Source organism: Eurytemora carolleeae, unplaced genomic scaffold, assembly GCF_000591075.1.
Source record: "Eurytemora carolleeae unplaced genomic scaffold, Eaff_2.0 scaffold310, whole genome shotgun sequence".
In the NCBI taxonomy this organism is placed as follows: Eukaryota; Metazoa; Arthropoda; class Copepoda; order Calanoida; family Temoridae; genus Eurytemora; species Eurytemora carolleeae.
In genome coordinates this window covers 116334-139110 of record NW_019396216.1, presented here as the reverse complement: position 1 = coordinate 139110, position 22777 = coordinate 116334, and the positions used below count along the sequence as shown (strand labels likewise).

General features: G+C 31.7%; 1 protein-coding gene across 1 annotated transcript; it reads left to right on the top strand.

The window, feature by feature from the left end:
• Positions 1–1389: 1389 nt before the first annotated feature.
• LOC111698366 (uncharacterized) lies at positions 1390–21865 on the top strand. The gene is made up of 15 exons (XM_023468682.1): positions 1390–1436; positions 2093–2155; positions 5992–6028; positions 8443–8474; positions 10719–11319; positions 11754–11858; positions 12386–12448; positions 14016–14101; positions 15807–15877; positions 17433–17498; positions 18469–18548; positions 19141–19225; positions 19890–19965; positions 20056–20127; positions 21627–21865. The coding sequence occupies exons 1-15, from the start codon at positions 1391–1393 to the stop codon at positions 21836–21838; spliced, it is 1695 nt and encodes a 564-aa protein (XP_023324450.1). The 5' UTR covers position 1390; the 3' UTR covers positions 21839–21865.
• Positions 21866–22777: the final 912 nt, after the last annotated feature.

The window sequence follows — 22777 nt, the reverse complement described above, 5'->3', positions numbered from 1 at the left end:
AGCAAAAATGATAAAAATGCATAATTTAACTCCGAAAAAATAATCAAAATTATATTCGCGATAAAAAATTTGGTTTTCGGGCTTCTTAGAATAAAATCAAAATTATCTCGGAAAAGAGAAAATCTTCATAAGACTGCGAGTGCGAACCATTAAATAAATGTGTTAAAATAACGAGTTAAATTTTTTCTTTACATTTGGTACTCTGATTATTGGAAAAAAATTGATTCAGAAATCCGACGCTTGATCGTTAAATTATGATACAGTGATGACAAGATAACAATGGAATAAGAAGACGACATTATAGCAATACTTAAGTGTATTTGATGGTATTACAAAGCAAACGGTTTTACCAGACACTTAAAAAATCACTAATTTTGTGAAATTGGCCTTTTTACACTGCACAATTGCTGTGTTTCGTCGTCATTGAACTTTTTAAAGTTAAAACTTGATTCTAAAAGTCGTCTTACTATTCCAGAGTTTTCTGTTTATCACTGTAATATCTTTTTTAATCCCACAAATTCGTTTTTTATTTAAATATCTGCAATAAGAGAAACCTCTTACTTGTTTGAGATCTTGATTTTAAACAAACAATTTTTTAAAACTATAATTCATACTTGAACAGACAAAGATATAGATACCATTGTGAATCGGGCATTGCCATCTTTGCGCTCCAGTAAAAATAGGCAAAATGGTCGAAATATAACGCTTTTCAACCTAGAAAAACGACGATAATTTCCTCATTTATAATCAAATAACGGTTGCAAGGGTGTGAATCGATCATGACTCTCTCTAACAAGGCGGTAACTTAAATTCACAACAACTAGTCCCTTTTTAACTCCATGGAAACTATTTTCTCTCTTCCTGAATACGTTATTCTGAGAAAAAAATATTTTGGATTGTAAAAATATGATCGTTAATTTTTATTTTTGATGTTGAAAACACGATAATAATATGAAAATTGATATCTGTTTATCATAAAAACATATATTTTCAACAAAATGCAGAAATCAAGATTCAAACTAGGAACACAGAACAGTGACATTTGGTTTTTGTTAAATCAATAAGAAAGAAATAAATGTCAACTATTGGCATTCAGTCTTTTAATATTCAGTTTTTCATATTCAGTCTTTCAATTTTCAGATTTTCAATATTCAGACTGCTTACTTGCAAAAAAATGGCATTCAGTCTTTCAATATTCAGAGTGCTTACAAGAAATATATAAAACTATATAAATTCTGTTAAATCAAAAGTTTACAATATGAAAGGTTTCCACCATTAGGTTAAAAAGATATAGGCATTAGAAAATCAGATTTTGTGGCAAAAAACTTAATTCTTTTCTTTTTTTATATGTGAGAAATGTCAAAAATTTAATTTTTAATTTTCAGAGAGAATGTTCAGAATAGTTTCACTTTTTTTGCTTCTCTGCGAAAAAACAAGTAAATTATTTACCTTGTGCCTTGTACCTTGTACCTTGTATCTTTACCTTGTACCTTGTACCTTGAATCTTTACCTTGTACCTTGTATCTTTACCTTGTACCTTGTACCTTGAATCTTTACTTTGTACCTTGAATCTTTACTTTGTACCTTGTACCTTGTACCTTTTATCTTTACCTTGTACCTTGTACTTTGTACCTTGTACCTTGTATCTTTACCTTGTACCTTGTACTTTGCATCTTTACCTTGTACCTTGTACCTTGAATCTTTACCTTGTACCTTGTACCTTGTACCTTTTATCTTTACCTTGTACCTTGTACTTTGTACCTTGTACCTTGTATCTTTACCTTGTACCTTGTACTTTGCATCTTTACCTTGTACCTTGTACCTTGTACCTTGTATCTTTACCTTGTACCTTGTACCTTGTATCTTTACCTTGTACCTTGTACCTTGAATCTTGTACCTTGTACCTTGTACCTTGTACCTTGTACCTTGTACCTTGTACCTTCTACCTTCTACCTTGTTCCTCGTACCTTGTTATTTGTACTTTGTACACGGTAATTGTTGAATTAAACATATTTAATTTGCTGAACAATCCCTTTAATATTTTGAATTGTAAGGTCAGGGTCTGAAATGATATGTATTTATCTGTGTTCAGGTTCTATCCCCCTGGGAGGTATTCAAGTAAATGTAACAGTCCTGGATAGAAAAACAATCCTAGGAAACCATGCATTCTATTTTATCAGGCTTCAAGGTAGAAAGGGAGAATTCTACAGTGGGATCCATTGAACAATGGAACCAGGAAGACGACATTTCAGCAATAGCTTTAACTTGTTTTAACAGTAGCTTGAAAATAAGCTAAATGTGTAAAATGGTTTTTTGTACACTGCACAATTTGCTCTGATTCATGAACATAAATTAAGTCTGATAGTCTACTTCATACTCCACTTTTTACTGAGTTGAGTACCCGGCGTTGCCCAGGGTTTATATCATGTTTCACAGTCATAGCTACTCCCGCCGTTTACCCGCACTTGGTATTAAATCATGATTTTAATTGAGGTGCCCGAGGAATTTCAGAAATTTCAACAAAAATGTTGGACTTTATCACCCCCGTTTGGCCAGCTATAACGTACATATAGCTATTTATATAAAGTAGTAATCATTGTTTGTTTAATTTTGTCAAATCATAAATCAAGAACCCCTGGACCAATTTGCCTTAAATTTTGATCGAGGAACTTGGGTGAGCCACGGAAAGGTTCTCATGGTTATGAGATTATAAGTTGAGTGGGGTAAACTTTTTACGGGAAAAATCGTAATTAACGACAACGCGCGTGTAATCGGTTGGACTAACTATGACTCCCCTTGGCAACGCTGGGTGCCCAGCTAGTATATTATATATACATAAGTGAAGAACGTTGAAGATGTCGAAAACTACAAGTTGGTTGAATTGCAAGAATTGAATATATAAAGAATAACGTTTCAAACTACTTAGCGCGACATTTTAAACTATAAAACGATATTTTAACCTGTAAAACGACATTTTAAACTATAAAACGACATTTTAAACTGTAAAAATGACAAATTAACAGCTTTTTCGATTTATAATGGTTACCACTGTATACCTTCTAACATTTTGTACTATAACTTCCGTCCTTTTTGCAATGAAATATCTGAAATTGAATTCAATTTAAAGAGATGATTTGGAAAAGAAAATCCTGAGAGAAAAGTTCTTTAATATAATTCATTCAAAATAAATTACTTTCGAAATAAAAATATTTTATTATTCACAAAGTTCGTTTATCTATTAGATTTATTCCTGATTATTTATCATGCAATCAAAACTTTTCAATGCAAAAATATTTTCCCTGTGTAGGTGATCGATAATTAAACTGTTTTTGAATAAATTTGGAAATTTTTTATTTTGTATAAATTTATACGAAAATCAATATTTTTACTGGTTTTTTTAATTAAACTGTTGTGATCCCGCTATTAAAAGAAGTTGTTTAAAAAAAAAAAACAATTCAAATATGGCAGAGCTGAAAACTTTAGAATTGTGGATATCGAGATTAATGGCTCATCTCCTCTTTTCATCATTCAGCAAATAATTAAATATTATATTGATATCCATGAAAGTGCATAAAATGCAATCAATAAGACTTAAACTTTGAAACTTTTCCATTGCACTGGTTTGGTTGTTCAGACTTCTAAAAATTACGTTTCTGGTTAAAGGCTTCTTTCTATTTTTGTCTCCAGAAAATAGCATATCACAATGATTTAGCCAAAAGGCTCAATACCAGTAAAAATTAAGTTAATTTAAACCACCCTTCGTAAGCAACACTATATTTCAACACAATAAGTCAATACTCAATCGCTCTCGCTATGATCGACGAGGCTTAAGAACTAGTCAGTTTCACAGTACTTTACTATCAATGTCAATCCGGACATTACTTAATCTGTATCAATACTCAATCACTCTCGCTATGATCGGCGAGGCATAAGAACTAGTCAGTTCCACAATACTTTGCTATCAATGTGAATTCGGACATGACTTTATCTGTATTCTTTGGTATATTATTGTACCAGATACACTGAAACCTTATTGTTTGTTTACAGGAATATATTTACTCTGATACCGTAAAACAAGCAGAGTATTTTTACAACTAAATATATTTGGGGTTCTATGCAACAAGTTAAGTTAATATATCTAGGTACGTTCAGGTTTACAAATATAGGGATTGCTACAATATTTGCTACATACTACATCAAACCTGTATTGTGATTAGCTTAACTACGCTTTTATCTAAACGTCATAAAACTTGTATATAACGCCCTGAAACTTGTAATTACTTTAATTAACTTAATTTGTATGATAGAACCCAAAATACATTGAGTTGGAAAATACTCCGCTTTGATTACAGTGAGAGAGTAATGTTTCTTGTTTAGCTAACGAGAAGCGTCCTGAATCACTTTCTTGAAAGATAGATGTAAATTGGGAAGCTCAGTGCGCTGTATCTTGAAGCTTAGATACCTGAGAATATGGAAGTATTTGCCTGGATTGGTACCGTATTACAGAACTGAATAGTTCTATGTCTCGTGGATGAACGAGAGGGATTGAGTTGTATCTTGAAACATAGATAACTGGAGAATACAAACTGAGTCGTATCCAGATTAATATTGACTATGGTATTACTGAGGAACCAATTGAGTTCTAGGTAGAGTTGTACATAGATTGATACCGATCTAAAAGACTTTGTTGGAGTAGGGCATTTATTACAGTTATTTACAGACGTAGCTAGGTTAGGTTAATTGCAATACAAGTTTTGCGTAGCTATTTACAAGCGCATTTAGATTTAAAGACAATGTACAACGTAATATATCTAGGTATGTTTAGGTTAACAAATATAGGGTTTGCTACGATATTTGCTACAAAGTGACTCAATTTGTGTGATATGTTTAGTTTTTAAAGAAGATTTTTGGTGGCTTTTGCTTGTTAAAACTTTTAAAGATTTTCAATAGGAATTAACTTAATCCGTTGCACTACAGGACATGCGGATTAGTTCTTTCTTAGAGGGATTAACAGTGTAAAATTAAAAACCTTAGTCCATGATTCAACCACATTGCTTTTTTTAAATTATATACAGGGTTTCCCATAAAGGATGATACTATAAAGATGACCGGAAACTTTAAAAATATTACAATCCAAAGGTTAAATAATATTTTCTGTAATAGATACGGCATATTAATGATTTGGAAAAGAAACAAAGAAGTGTTTTTACAGTTGCAGAAAATCAAGATTTTTAATAAATTACATTAAGTACAGTCGATCGTCTCTGAAGTCTCATTCTTTGTGGATAATCCTGTATATCATGTAAAGGAACCATGATTACTCTTCACATACTCCAATTTTTCATTCTTTGTTTTGCAACCTCATGAGGTAAATCTTTGATATCTTAAATTTTAAATATTAGGCTTTTAGGGTGCTTCGCGCCCATCTTCTATTTCAATTGTAAACATGTTCTCTTTGTGTACATCGTAAAACAAAACAAAAAAAAAGTTCGCGGATTTTAGCCAAAAAAATTCGTGGATTTTCTAAATTTTAAAAAATTTAATGAAAATCGAATTTTGATGGAGACAAATATTTGAAATTTTGATCATTCATAAACCTTCCCTGGGGCCACGTGAGGTCTCACACAAAATTTGGGCCTGATCGGTTCAGCCGTTTTGACGTTTTTTGAATACAAACAGACAAGCTAAATTTCAATATAGATTGAGATCTAACAGAATTCATTGTGTTTTAATATTGGAGGGTCAAATGTTTAAAAACATTGTTTATTTTACTAAATTTGTTTAATGGATAATTTGATTCAACGATATCTAAAAAATAATTGAGCATCCGGTGAATTTTAAAAAATGGTGAATAACCCTATTTCTGTTTTAAATTTTCCCATTCTAGAATCTGAAGTTTATAAAATTAAACTAATTAAGAATCTCAGCCCATAAAAAACCAAACTTCTAGAAATGTTGAAAAACCTATAAAAAAGAATTCATGTTCTCTAGTATCATGGGAGCTGGAGGAGCTGCAAGAAAACTTGAGGAAACCAATCTAAAAATATAAATTATTCATCAATCAATTCAATATAAGAAAGTTTAAAGATATAAGTTTTATGAAAGTGAAGAAATGAATTCTGCCACAAACTATAATTTTATAATTTCCATATCTTTGCAACATGAGGGCAACCTTTGATATTTCAAACTTGGATCTATAAACAAAATTCATACATATATCAAAGGAAAAGATTAAAGTTCTAGTCACAAACTCAAAAACCCTATATCTTTGCAACCTCAAAGTGTAAACCTGTTATATTTCAAACTTGATCTAACAGAACTTAAAGTTTGAAATATCAAAACTCAAAATACAAAGAACTAAATGGGAAAATTATAGTTTGGGACAAAAACTCAATTCCTTTGAATATCTATAAAATCAGAAATAAAATTATCTTACAATTTCGTGTAAATTCAGCCCTCCTTAAAAAAGTAATAATAAAAACATATTTATTTGGAGATAAATTAGTTTTTTATTGATCCAATTTTCTCCAAAATACATCATCTTCTACAGTAGCATGCGGATATAGATCATATTCATTATTAATGCTATATTTATTATTAATACTATTAGTATACTATTAATATACTTTTCAATATTTACTTTTATTGAAATTATCTGATAAAGATATATATATTGTAATAATCTCGGTTTGTTTGTCTGTTTTTTAGTTTGTTTGTTTGTATGTCCGATGTCCCTAAGTTTAAAAGTTTGAAGATTATTTTAGCGGATTTCTAAAAATCAAATTACATCACAAATGTTTCATAGCAATACAATTTTTTAATCAATTAAAAACTTCAATTTATAAACTATCAGTGGCCGAATTTAAAGAATTTGAGCGGCGGTTTAAATTTAAGTCGCGGTTTAAATATGGTTGGTTCCACTTTAAATTGTATCATATGTTTCAAGATTTAAGCCGGCGCTGAATTTAAACCGGGTTTTGGCGGATTTAAACCGCGGCTCAAATTCTTTAAATTCCATCTCAGATAATATTGATTTATTCATAGTTTTTTGTTGTAAACAGTATACGTACTGTTACTAGAAATCCGATATGATTAATTTTATAGATATTATATAGAGACATACATTACTAGTATGGGAACCCATCTTAGCCTGGAAAAAACTTTCTCTATATAAGTCAATCCAATCAACTTAGAAATTTTAAAACATTCCCTTGGATCTACCTAGTTCTCCGACTAAAATTTGAGGCAAATCGGTGTTCATGTTCATGTTCATGATCGGACATACAAACTTAACTAACAGATAGACATAGAGAGATAGTATATATATTTATGTATGTTTTTTCTTTTATATATAAAGTTGTAATCTCTGTTTGTTTGTTTGTTTGTTTTTCCGATCATAACTCAGGAACCCCTGGACTGATTTGCCTCAATTTTTTATTGGGGAACTCGGGAGACCCACGGGAATGTTTTTACTTCGGTTTTGAGATTCTAAGTTGAGTGGGTCGACTTTTATAGCGAAAATTTAGTATCCCGGTAAAATCGTTCAATTGCGGGTAAAGGGCGGGATAAACTTTATCAGTGTTTGGTTCCCAAGCCAGTAAGTTATATATATATTCATAAATACAGGGGCTATCATATTTTCCCATTTTTTTTATACTAAAAATATCCAAAGGAATTTCTTATTTTTTCTTAATTATTATTTAATAAATTATAATTTATTACATTGCTTTGTATCCATTGTAGAACATGGATATTCAAATAGAAAATAATAGATAATTCTAAGGAGTAATCACTGCTCACTTAAAGTAACTCTTCAATTAAAGATGGCCAGCTATGTCCGATTTACAACAATTCCCATTAATGTCTTTATTTAAACAATAATGTGGAAGAGTCGTCAATATATAACTTGAAAAGTGTCGAATTCTAATAATTTCAACTTCTCGTTTCTAAAACAAAATGCGCATCTTAGAGAAACCATTATCGAAAAAATTGAACTTATAAAGAGTTACAAAATAGATATTTCATTCATGACTAGCTTGGAAACCCAGCTTTAACTGGAAATTGTACTTTCCCTAAAAAAATGAACCCACTGTCGTTCAAATCTTTAAACCCAGCTTAGACTTCCCCAATCAAAGTTTGAGGCAAATCGGTAAAGGAGTTTCTGAACTATGATCGGACATTGAATCAAACTAACAGATATTTAGATATTTAGAAAAGACAAAGTTTCTAAAAGTACCGTTTCTTTACTAATTCAAATGATTAAACTAGTTTTAACCAGTCTTAATCTTAATAAAATAACATCTGGCAAAGTTCAACAAGAAAAATTTATTGAGAAATAGATATGTTAATAGGATTTTGTAAAACTTTGACTGAGAAAGATTTGAGCATGTTAACAGAATAAAATACAGAAAACAATAAGAATTTAGAATGATTTGTTTACAGAGACCCAAGCACAGCACAACAAAAAGTCTCAGGCAAGAATTTTCTTTAGAAAGAAAAATTCTGAGAATTTTAGAAATCGAAAACTTCTGGAAAAAAATTTAGAGATAAAATTTCGGAAAAACTATCAGTTGTAAAAATTCCAAAATAATTTAAAAAGTGATTTTTGCTAATTTTTACAATTTTGCAGATTCTAAAAATAGCGCCGAAGACCTTTCACAATTTTAGTCATTATTAGGCATCAAAGACAGGATTATTAGGAGAGAAGGATTGATTTTAACCCATTCATTTGTTAAAAACGTTCTCAACCAGTGAACAATCTGTCACAATTTCTGAATTAAGAAAAACGGAATTCACTGCAAAACAGGACTTGCACGCTTTCGTGCAAAAATATAGAATAATTTTGCCGATTACTTTTTTCTACGTTCGTTCATCGTTCGTGAATGACCAATTTCATTCTTTTGATTTCGTTCGTTCTCAAAATCATCGTCCATTTTCCATCTATTTCGTCTGTTTTCTTGTTAACGATTCTTTTGTAAAATCGTTCATTCAAAAAAAATCGTTTTTTTCAGTAAAAATCATTTTTTCTAGATTTTGTTCCAAAAACAAGTTGGTTCAGTAAAAAACGATATTTTTTTTAAATCTCCCGAAAAATTTGTTTATCCGGGAAAAATCGAAGTTTGTTTGAACGAACGATTTAGAAAATGTAACCGATCTTTTTTTTAATTTCGTTCGTTTGTACAAACGATGCCTATCTCTAGTTGAGTGTATGATTACATACAGTACACAATATACTGCATGAAGTATTGAAGTTAACATTCTTATAAAAGGAAGGAATTCTATTTGACAGTGCGTTTATAATATATTTATTTTGAAGTCCGGTATTGGTCGTTAAAAATACTGTGTAGGAGAATACCGTTCTGAAAACTTTTATGTTTCCAGTTGAAAGTGTTGAGTTAAGAACATTTAAAGAATGTTAAAAGTTGAAAACTTCATGTTCAGCAATTTTTAAGAGTCTTCAAGTTTAAGGGATATATAAAACTCAGGCTTAACTAGCAAGAGCTAAACACTATACACGAAATCAAAAAAAAGTTCATATTCAACAAAAGTCTCTTATTTGTCAGCAATCCAATTTTTTCGTTCACAGGATATTTTCTATTGAGAAGGGGGGAGGGAGGGGGGTAAAAAAAGGGTAAACCTAAATTTTAATCGGGCTCTCGTTAGGAACTTTTGGCTATTGTCTCCCCCCGCACCCCTTTTTTAATAGATATATATCTAAGTACATAGATAACACATGAAGTATTTATCATATGCACTAAACTTTATTGGACTTCGTGTTAATTGGAAAAGGCAAAAAACAAGTATTTAATTTTTCAAAACTAATTATAGGTAAAATATAGATACATAATTATACATTGTATAAATATTTATATATATCAAGTTCTTTCTATGTTGCTCCAAAAAATTATCTTCACACTTTTGCTTCAATATTTAAAAATTAGACATGAAAATTCTTAATTGAGTTTTAATCTAATTCTATTTTCATCTATTATCTTTCTCTTTACCTTTCTCAAACATTTAATTTGAGTAAAACTTGTTTTGATGAATTTGAGACTAAAAAGGGTAATTTTCAGGTTAAAAACAGGGATAAAGAGTAAAAATTAATTAATTTTTTTGTCCAGAAAAGCTTAACAAGAAGTTTATTCTAAAAAAGGTTGCATGCTTGCGCCTTATTGCACAAAATTGCACATCAAAAAAGTGTTCACTCCCGCCCCCCCCCCCCCCCTCCTCCCAAAAAATATCCCAGTTCCGTCCAGTTTTAAGATAAAAGACAAAAAAGTGCATTTAATTAAAATTGAATTAAAACCCCATGTGTTTGATTACAAAAAAAGTGCAATGTAAGATATATAAACGAACTCAAAGTTGCCTATTTTGAAACAAAATCTAATCTAATAATGTCACCGGAAAGAAAGTATAATTGAAAAAAAATTAAAAAATTTAAAAACTAGAAAAAGTTTAAAATTTATTAAAATCCTAAGGAAAATATCAAATTGTTTTTGATCAAGGGTTCATGCATACGGTGGCGGACTCAATTTTATATAGATCTTAGTGGTTCAGGTAGCTCTGATAATTTGCACCAAATTTCAAGACTGGATCGACTTTAAAGGATATTATGAAAATTTAAAGAAAAATTGTCTTTATTATTATTTAACATTTTCTAATTGTTTTTTCTTCTTTCTGATTTAAAAATTTAATTTCTAAGTCTTTTTATTTTGAAGGAGCCAATCAGAGTGATGCCAGTCCTGTGCATCAAACCATTTTGCGTCCAAAAGCACATATCAGCTCAAATACAAGCTCAAATTTTAGCTTAGGTGCAAGTCAGAACAAAACCAATAGTTCTGAGATTGATAATACTAGTGTTAACACAACTGACGAAGAAAGTGATGTAAATTCAAATGTCAAATCTTCGAACCAAGGTTCAAGGAAACACTTTATCAAATCCTTAGAATCAAAAAAAGAATCACATAGACTGTCAGTTGGGACTCAGTTCAATGTTGCCTCGACAGAAAATACTAAAACTAAAACCAGAAAAGGATTACTTAATCCTTTAGGAATGGGATTAAATGATTTCTCAGACCCTACAGATGGATTATATGATCCTTCAGACCTAACAGATGGATTAAATGATCCTTCAGACAATTCAAAAGGATTAACTAACACTACAGAAGGAATGAATAATCCTGTAGAAACCACATTGGGATTAGATGATCCTGCAGATTCTTCAACAGTTCTGAATGATATCTCTGAGCCCCTGGATACGGAGGAATCTGAAGAATCTCAAAATCAACTTGAGATTCTCTATACAAAGAACAATGAAAGGTAAGTCTATAATTTAAATTTTTTTCAATGGGTTAAATATTATGTTTTAATTCAACTTTAATTATTTTGAACCTATTTATGTGGGGTTTTAACAAAATTCCGGATTCCGGAGCATTTCAAGAACAATTTGTATTCCGTAAACCGTAGATGTACAGAACATTATTTTATAGAAAATATTGAAAGGTACGGAACAATTCCTGAAAAACGTAACGGAAAATTTTTGGACATTTTGGGAACAAACAGGAGAAAAAGAAACGGAAAAATTTCCGTTTCCTTTTTGTTCGGAATTATCCCGGAATTCAGCTTCGCTGACAATTTAATTTACAAAATAGAATATTTTCCGAAATAATGGAAACTCCACAATTTAAAGCTATATATATACTAATTCCGTGTTGACAGTAAAATTTGCTCATTTTTCTTAAATGTCTATCTAGGTCCTACATGGTTCTGCCAGTATCTGTCAGAAATAAAACTTGGATCAAAATTGAAACTTTGACGCCATATTCAGATTATCAGCTGATTGTTCGTAAAAAGTCCAGGTAAGCAAAGAAGAGAGAAAACAGCTGATTTAACTGATTCTAAATATGATTTACTATAAAGGCTGTCGGAGCACTTGATTTGGTTTTCTTTGCCTACGGGATAAACGATGCGAATAGACAGGAGGGTTAAAATTGATGCCCCATGGAGACCTTTTGAAAATATTTCATTTCTCTTTTATCTGTCACTCCTCATTATTTTCTCTTATATTATTAAATTACAGCTTTGCTCCTAATCTCTTTGGCTTTCATTTTTTTCATGGATGATGAATTCTTAATCTACCATTTTCATTTGTTTTTATTTATATCTTTCTTCTACTTTGTAATTGCAACCTTTCTGGGGTTTTTAGCACAAAATTGAATGAAAGATTAGAATATCATTGGATCATTCTTTGATGAAGTGACATTTAGTTTTATTTGACTTTTAAGACGTTTTGGATCAGGATCAATTTTTTCTTCGAAATATATAAAGTTTATTTTTATTTTTAATGTTAAACAATTTTGATTTTGCCAATGCAGAGTTTGTTTAGGTGTGGCACAGTACAGCAAAGTCCAATTGTACTTTTCAACACTACAACCCTTAGCAACACGAGGAAACTTGAATTTCCAAACCAAACAATTTTCATTTCTGCTACAGAGCGTCCCATATCATATTGGATTATCTTCTAGGTTTAATGCTGAAATACGCACCTAATACCCGAAAAACCTAGTGTTTTATGCATTCAAATTTTAATAGTAGGCGTATACAATTTTTAAAATTAATTTAATCTTTCTAAAATTTCTAATTTCTCTCGAAAAACGCAATTTAGAACCATAAACGATCCGAATTGATGTGGGACACCCTGTATTTCCACCAATTTAGAAAACACGGAAATTCACCTTTATGTGTACAAAGAATTTTCCTATTGCTCTCGAGAATAACAATTTGACTTGTTTTAATTGAGTCTGTTGTCAATAAATCAATTCTCCAATAAACCGTTAGGTTTATTTCAATGTAATAGTTTTTTTCTTTACTACCAGACGGACCCAGTGAATTCTCAAAGTAAACGACTTAACATTTTTACTATATGTGAAAAATTGACTCATTAATCTCTTTTAGATTTAAATTACGTTTAGCAAAGTTGAAATGATAGATAAAATAAATCCGAACAATGTTCATACCTGCTTTTACAATGTACAAAATATTGTCATTGTGATTTTCATGGCTGATCCAAAAATTGATTGGAAGGGAAATTAACTTTTCTTGTGGCTTCATTAATTTCCTTATTTGTAAACAAATCTCTAGTTTTCTTTTAAGAAGAAATAATTGACAGACATACATTAAAACATTTTTAGAAAAGTCAGAAATTGTTATCAAACAAAGAAACTGAGTTTGTGGCACAGACTGAAATTTTCTAATCCCTATGTCTTTGCAACATAGAAGTTTAAAGATTTGATATTTCAAATTTAGATTACTTGATCTAACAGAAAGTCAAAGGTCGGGTTGCAAAGATATTTCCTGGAAATAATTTGAGGCCTACGGTTATGCAGTTTATGATTGCTCAGAATGAGCGCAAAATCGATGGGTCTGTCCTAGTGAAAGATTTTTGGCCCCCCCCCGAGCCCCCCCCCCTCCTATCAATTTTGTACATGACCAAATTAGTTTTTATTTAGCATTATTTAGGTTTAGGTTAGGTTAAGACACTTTCTGGACCGAGCGCTGCGGCTAGGACAGGCTAGGGGGTCGAGCGCTGCGGCCACATGTCTTACATTTAAGATTCATGTCATTTAAGATCCATGTACAAAATTTATAGGGGGGGGGGGCTCGGGGAGGGGGTCCAAAAATCGTTCTCTAGGAATATACCAAATCGATCTTTAAGTTCCTCTGTGGCGCTTGCCGTCAGGCAGGTTGTGGCGTAGCCGCGCCGCACCACAACTTGCTGGGCAGCCGTACCTTGCCACAACCTGCCATGGGCAGCTATGCGAGAGCTAAAGAGGATTTTAAAGATCAATTTTGCGCTCTAACTTAGCAATTATACACCGTAAAAAAGTCTTCTAGGTCTCAATTGATTTCTAAGAAATGTCTCTACAATACCATGCATTCTCAGCTCAAATACCATGTCTAGCCAGACACTCCCTTTAAGCTTAAATACCATGGTGGGATATTCTTGCTTTGAACAGAAAGCCTGGAGGTTCAGAGATGGTTCTTGTTGTTATAATCATGATACTGTGGGGAGTTACCCTTACTCTCTTCTTCCAACGTTGGGGTGAGTTCACACAGTACACAGTACACAGTCCATAATACTCAGTACTCAGTACATCGTCCATAATAATCCGTACCTAGTACGTAATAATCAGTACACAATACATTATTCTCAGTATACAGTACACAGTCCATAATACTCAGCACACAGTCCGTAATACTCAGTGTACACAGTACACTGTCCATAATACTCAGTACACAGTCCGTAATACTCAATAGACAGTACACACCCTGCAAACATTTAGTCTACGACAAACTGATGGCGAACATATGAAGTCCAGAATTATTTACCCGCCAACTTCGCCATCGGCGCATAAAGTCGGTAAAAATGTTTCCTGGGCAGTACATAATACTCAGTGCACAGTCCATTATGCTCAGTACACAGTACACAGTCCATAATACTCAGTACACAGTACACAGTCCATAATACTCAGTACACATTTCATAATAATCAGTACCCAGCACGTAAATCAGTAAACAGTACATAATACTCAGTACAAAGTATATAATACTCAGTACACATTACACAGTCCATAATACTCAGTACATAGTTCATAATAATCAGTACCCAGTACGTAAGAATCAGTAGGGTAAAATGACCTTGGGTCAAACGAAAAACGGTCAAAAACGCGACAAAGGTTAAAAAGACAAAGGGTAAAACATCATAGGGTCAAAAAGTGCGACAAACAGGCAAAATTTTATTTTGACTATTTTTGATTAATTTTAGCTATTTTTATGTTCATTAGCCACAGCGCTCGGCCCAGGAATGTCTTAACCCAGCCTTACCCTTAAATAATACATTTTTAATGTTTCATTTGAACTACTAGCCGCATCGCTCGGCCCCCTAGTAATATTCTTTAAATTTTGTAACTGTAATAGGCTAGCCATGGCACTCGGCCCAGAAATTTTCTTAACCTAACCTAAAATAATGCAAGCACCAGCAAATTATTTATCACTTAAGAGGCTGCACCGCTCGGCTTCCTTGTGCATCCTAGGCGCAGCGATGGCCAAGAAATTTTTTAACCTAACCTAACTCAAAATTATGTGAGAGACAGCACATTATTCAACATTTTAGAGGCCTCAGCGCCTAGCCCACCCTAGCTGCAGCGCTCAGTCCAGATATTGTCTTAACCTACCTATAACCCAACCTGTGTAACATTTTGTAATTTAGACGTTTTGTACCATCAACGTTTAGTTAGTCGACGTTTTGTATCATCGACGTTTTGTACCATTGACGTTTTGTTAATTATCTGACGTTATTTATCATCAACATTTAGTTAGTCGACGTTTTGTATGATCAACTTTTGTATCATCGACGTTTTGTATCATCAACGTTTTGTATCATCGACGTTTTGTTATCTGACGTTTTGTATCATCAACATTTAGTTAGTTTACGTTTTGTATCATCGACGTTTAGTTAGTCGACGTTTTGCATCATCGACGTTTTGTATCACCAACGTTTTACATCATCAACTTTTGTTATCCGATGTTTTGATTTTCGAAGTTTAAAATCGACCGGTTAAGTACAGGTTTAAATGGTACTGTTGTGAATCTGATATTGCAATTTATGTATGGAAGGTCACTAAAGATTTTGCTTACAGTCCCTTTAAACATGATTAGGTTAGAATCTCATGTCTGTATTAACAAGAAATTTTCTCGAGAATTTTAGATGAAAATTTGAATTTTTTATGAATTTTGAAATATTTCAGGAAAAATTCGCAGTCTTCTTCCGTACCAACCCGTCTACAGTAAAGAGATGACAGAGAAAATTGCAATTGAGGTAATTTTTTATTTTACGTTATATCAAATTAACCTTGTTGACTTTCCTTTTGTGGATTAGATAATTGAAGATATTTATCTTTAGATGTAAATTATCTTAAATTATTTCCTCCTTTTCATCGAAAATAATCAAATTAGATAAAAAAAAGGAAAAGAAGTAAAACTTGCGTAATCCAACATTATCTAGGTATTTTAGTAAAGAAAATTAAACCTTTGGAGGTGAAATATCAGAGATATTCATATTCGCTGAACCTGTATTGCCTGAGAACAGGGAGTGTACATTGTGAACAAAAGTCTCCGAGGACTCAATATTCTGCTATAAGAATAAGGATATCTACTTCGCTCTTGTTAATACAACGGTTTTATGTGAATCAGATAAACCACTATATACAACTTGTCGTCGGTAACTTAAATATTAGGTCTGCAGAGTACAGTACGTTTTAATAAGAAAAGTGATTGAAGCATAACTAAAGAATATTCCCCCAATATGCTGTTTGCAGAGCAGTTTACAGATCAGAATTGAGAGATATTCCGCATTGCTCTGATGAGAACATACACTGCTCTCATCTACTGGTTCAACAATAAGTATGGTATAATTTAGAAACATAATACAAGCAATAGCTAAATGCAGGATTGAGAACGGTAAATGTTAAATCGTCTATTTAAATGCGAGTTAACGGCTGAAGTAGTTATGAGAATGCTGTGCAAGGCTGGGTTCCCAAGCCAGTCATATATAAAACAAAATGAAAAATATTATGAAATATCAACTTTATACGAATGCGTTGAATAAAACTCGATGATTATAGGTTGAAATATTTGATTGATTTTATTACGATCTGAGTCGAATATTGTAACTTTCTGATTTTTTTTGGACGCAAGTGCTACGTTCTTCGGTATTAGTCGTTTTTAACAATATTCTCATTATAGACGCAATAGATAGAAGTAAGATTAGTAGCGATCACCATCGATAATTTTCGCCGTAAGACCATACCCCCTTTGATTTTTCGCGAACACTCCCTTTAAGTTTCGGTCTCAGGGATGGATTCTAAAAATTAAGGAATCAAGCAATCATCCCTGAAATTCAAAAGTTTCTACAGCGGATATTAATATCAAGTGTTGCAGATCCTATACAAAAGTTTTTATCTCTGATTGTTTTTTCGATAAAGATAAATATCTTGGTTTCTACATCTAAACACCAGTGATAATTCACCAGAATTAGATATATTTTATTGCAATACACACTGGTTCAAATACAGATTATATCTGTAAAACTAAAAACAAAAATAAAAAAAATTTTGAAAATATGAAAATAAAAAAAAGAAAAATAATTCTTTATAATATTTGTTATTTAATAACTCTTCAAGCTTTATTGGCTAGTATTTAAGTTTTGAAGGAGGCAAAGATATTTTTCAACTTTTCAAATATCTTTAAATATTCTTTAAGATACTTGGATTATTTTCATATTAAAAAGTTTTTTGTTTTTGTTTACAATTTTGTGCCAAAAAAGAAATGTTTAAAAATTATCCAATTGTAGTCCTAAAAAATGTTGTTGTTAGGAAGAAAAGCATCTTAGATCTCGACACTCTGATAGTATTTGTGGAGAATATTTTCAACGAGCTGAGGTAATTACAGCACTTACGTTAAACTTTACTAAATTACTCGTAAGATTGAATGGAATTGAGTCTATGTATAACAAACTCTGATTTTCTATATTTGTTGCACCTGATGGTGTAAACCTTTGATATTACAAACTTAGATTCTTTAATCTAACAGAATTAATAGTTTGCAATATCTAAGGTCTACGGCATTGGGTTTCAAAGATTATAGGGATTGGAAAATCATAGTGTGTGACAAATACTCAATTCCTCTCCAATCAGTATTCCTCATATTGCACAGCTGTTGAGAAAAAAAAACTGTTTTGAAATTTGCCACATAAATTGGCTTTATAAAAACTGAAGAACTATGATGTCACAAAGTCCTAGTGATGTATAATAAATATTACTTTCTCAAGAACTGTACGTGCTTATAATTTCAAGTCATAATACATAATGAAAAGTGAATAAGATTTTTAGGACATATAAACCACTGCGGTTTATAGGACTGTTGTAATGCGTAGCCCTCGTTATAACGCTTTGAAAACTGTAAACTTGCATCAGAATCAAGATATCCTTAATAAACTTTTTTAAAAGCTCTCACAAAATTATATCTAATTTATGAATAGTTCAGATGTTCAAATATTAACATATCTTTTAGTTATGAGAGCGAATAAACGTAATATATATACTACATAATGTGACAAAATTTTTTTTGAATTTTCTATATATTCATATTTTTATTCTTTCCACTTGAAATAGTACTGTTTACAATCCTATATGTAACTTGACTTACTACAAATATTTTCAATTATTTTGATTACATGATTATCTTTAAATCTTTTACGTAAAATATCTCAATATCAAAAGTGTGTCAATTTAAAATTTGAGAATAAGTATCTAAAAAAATTACCAAATGTAACAAATGTTTACAATATTTCAAATCTTCTTCAGTAAAAGTAATTGAGGCTTAGAGAGGTAATTTTTATAAATGTTTTAGAATCTTCTCCAGTTTTCCCCTTACCCCTGCAGGCCGAAATTCAAAACAAATTCAACATATTTCCTAAAGCAACCAAATAGGTAAATATTATACATCAACTAATGAGACAGGACCAACTTTATTGTTGCCTATTTTTGTAAAGCTTGTACAACTTAGTCACACATTTATAAGTAAAAATGTGTAACTTTTAATTTTTGCTTTTTTAGTCCCCATTTTGTCATCGTTCTCTATAAATAACAATTTATTTTCACGGATTTTCTGTTTAAATTGGTAGATTTTCAAAAATAATTAATGTCGAGATTTTTTTCCAGGCACAATTTTAAATTTTGAACATCTATAATCCTACCTAAAAACAAACATACAAACAGAAAGACAGACAACCCAGAGGAGTTGAGTCTTTGTCACAAACTCTGATTTTCTAATCCCTATATATGTGCAACCCAATAGTGCATATCTTAGATATCTCAAACTTTGAATTCTGTTGGCTCAAATAACCTAAGTTTGAAATGTCAAAATAGTTTACACCATCAGAATGCGAAAGATATAGGCGCGCATTGTATTATTTGATTTTGTGGCAAAGACTTAGTGCTTTTATATATAGATTGTCCAATGATCATTATTTTAGTTATATAGTTATATATAAAAAGTAATTTTTTTTATTTACAATTCCAGTCTTGACTATGAACCGAATGAATTGCGAAAAACAAGATCTGCAGAAAATGTTCTTTTTCGCAAACCAAAAATCATCATTGATGAGGTAAATAGAGTTTTACACTTGCAAAAATAGGAAACGACACAAGTTTAGCCGAGATTTTGCAAACTGCCCAAAATAAGATAGATTGTTAGTTTTTCAAAATAAGATCATTATTTTATCAGAATTTTTGTGACGCAACAAGATAGTTAGATTTAATAGTTTATCTCTTTTTAAAAAGGTGTTTGTTTTTGTCTAATGCATTTCAATATATTTATTTGTTAAACAAAAATTAAAAATGGGTTTAGGTTAGATATTGGGTTTCTATGCACGCATAAGCCTCAGAAATTTAGCCCTCAGGTTTATTTAAGAATTTAGCATTAAACGCGCGATAAAATTTTTTTATTTCGTTTTTCTTACTTAATAATTTTGAGATAGTTCGCTGAATTACCTATATGCCGGTTCAAATTTGAATCATCGATTCAAATTTAGAAGTTCATGAGGATTTAATTCGGTGATTTAAGATTAATTCATTAATTCTAACCTTTTTTTTACACTAAGCCATAATTGAGACTTTTTTTTGAATGTTTGAATGTAAAACTTTAATTATAAAAAGTAAAATATAAAACATTAAAAATTACAAATTCTATATGAAAATTCTGTTTTATATTTTCTACGAATTAAAAATAGCAAATTATATGTAATGATCTCAAAACTATATAATTTTTAGCCATTTTTTGTTGACGAGAACAACAGTTCATCCTATAGAGAGGGTAGGCTCGGGCACCAGGTTCCTCAACAAACAGGTTAAACTGTTCTTTAAACAATTTCAAATTTTTTCAAACATTGTTTTTTAGATATTATTATCAATCGACTTCATGATTGGTTAATTTCAGGCCTCCCCCTGCTAGCTGCAGCCAGCCAAGGAATGTATTGTAAGAAGAAATCTCTGGATATTCCAAAACGTGGTGAGAACTAGATTTCTGCACGGGGGGGGGGGGTTTACCCACACAGGAGACTTTAATGATTAAGAATTCAGATTAAAATAATAAAAAAATGAGTTTAGGGTTTACCTAGAAAAAGTTTGTTAAATGATTTGTAAAGAAAAAAAACAAAGAAATTGAGTTTGTGCCATAAACTCAAATTTTCTAATCCCTATATCTTTGCAACCTAATAGTGTAAATCTCTAATTTTTCAAAATATTTGATCTAACAGTATTCATAGTTTGAAACTTCAAAGGTTTACGACATCGGGTTGTAAAGATATAAGGATTAGAAAATCAGAGTTTGTGGCAAAAACTCAGTTCCTTCACAGTTGCGGGGAACTAAAAATGTAAGAATGAAGAAAAAGAATAAATCCTTTATAGTCGTCTTTTCATTCTCATCCTTTCTTATTTATTTTTATTCTCATCCTTTCTTATTTATTTTCATTCTCATACTTTCTTATTTATTTTTATTCTCATCCTTTCTTATTTATTTTTATTCTCATCCTTTCTTATTTATTTTAATTCTCATCCTTTCTTATTTATTTTTTAATTTTTAAATATTAAAGGGACTAACTTTCTTTAAATAGTCCGATTAAAGGGACTATCGGCGTAATTTCAATTTACAAAGGGGCATTTCCGATTAAAACGGTAACCTTCAATCCTTAAATCGGCTTTTTCTCCGGCCACAGTTGTCTTTGAAAAGTAAGAATATTACCAATCAACAGCGAATGGGTTGTTTAGTTTACCATAAAATTACCCAAATAAGTGAACGGTCCCTTTAAAAAGATTTCATATCCGACAAATTCTCTCCTTGTCACTGCAATATAAATCCTTATGCCACTACACATAGAGAACCCAAAATTGTAACAAATCAATTTTCTTTTAGAAAACAAGGATCCCTAGAAATCTCATTTATTCTTAAACNTGAACTCTTTCTGAAATTGATATCACTTAAAATAGCGTCTAAAGCTTCTTCAAGTGAAAAGTGAATAATTTATTTTTTCAATTTGATAGAATTCAAATATTCTAATTATTTAAGCAAAGAAAAAACAGATACGTGTCTAAATATGACTTCAAAATTCAGAATGCAGCTTAATATATAAAAACTAAATAGAAATTTTGCATTAAAGGGACTGTTAGTGTAATTTTAAGTGACCCTCCGTGCAAAGATGGCAATGCCCGATTTACAACAGTACCCTCAAAAGTTTTGTCTGGTCAGAATTAGATAGCCATTTTTTTGTTTCTTGAAACTGTTTATTTTTATTTGCGGTTTCTATACAAAAGTGACTTGCGCATTTCTTGTATACAAGAATCAATGGAGAAATTAGCAGATTTAAACACGTTTCTGGCCAGGAAAAGAACATCTTCCGTATTTTTATCAGATCAAGATCTCAAGGGTACCGTTGTAAATTGTGCATTGTCATGTTTGCGTGAGGTTCACTTCAAATTTCGCGTACAGTCCCTTTAAGTTATTTTTTTAAGATGGAGACACCAGAACCAGCTTCGGAAAATCTGGTCGAAGTAAATCTGATTGCTGTGTGGACATCTGGTTGGACGACTTTCCTAACAGTCGGCGTTTAAGTCCGGACTTTCCGTTCCGGCGACCTTTGAGCGCCGAGCCCTTACCCAGACTTAGCTTACTAGATCTAGACTTAGTTAGACGAACCAATTCAGAAATAGGCAAGGTTCTTTAATAAGGATGGTTTTTCTTAATGCGCTCCAGTATCCAATGTCGATTCTTTAGCAAAGATAGATAGAATCCGCATATGACGTCACTCACGCCTTTATAATCATTAAAGTCATATGCGGATTCTATCTGTCTATGCTAAGGAGACGAAATTTTCCGTACATTGGAGCGCATCGAGAGTAACCCAATTTATTAAAGAACCTTGAAAATAGGGAAACCAGGAGGGGCGGGGGGATACAGTCGGGGTGGTGGGACTGGAAACACTCCAGGTGGGGCTGGATATTTTCCTGGAGGAACTGGATATACTCTTCTTAAACCTGGCCATAAAGAAACTGGACTTTTAATTCCGTCCAATTTCAAATCCAAAAGTGAATCAAAATCAAGTCATGAGATGTTAAGAGCCCAGCGGAAAGCAAGTGAAAGATCTAAAAGTTTCAATGCTGAACGAACAAACAGGAGTTTTGAACAGAGTGGGAAAGGTTGTGAACAGGCGGGGGGAAGTTCTGAACAGGGAGGACCATTTCAAACTCACAATTTTTTTACAGCCCGTTTATAACCTTGTATTACAACATTGCAAACAGATTTAACAAATGGCGAGAAGTGAATCTTATTCTTTTCTCAAATTCTCTTCACCAACTTTGGAGATTTAAAAAAAAAACTTTTCATGCAAAGTTAATTTTCGCATTCTTCTTTTCTTTGTCAGGTAGAAAATATTGAAGAAACTATTAAGTTGAAAAAAAGCAATATCTTTAAGATGCTAAGAAAAGTAATGAAGCAACAAATTATAGTTTTGTGCAGATTTTAAACAGTTCTACGTTGGCAGGATTTTTGTACCTATTTAAGTATTTAGCCCCCCCCCCCTTGGTTGGTGTTTATTTTTCCATTGTTTACTTTGGATTTGTGAGAGTGAAATTTTGATCAGGGAGGAAAAAAACAAGTTTATCAA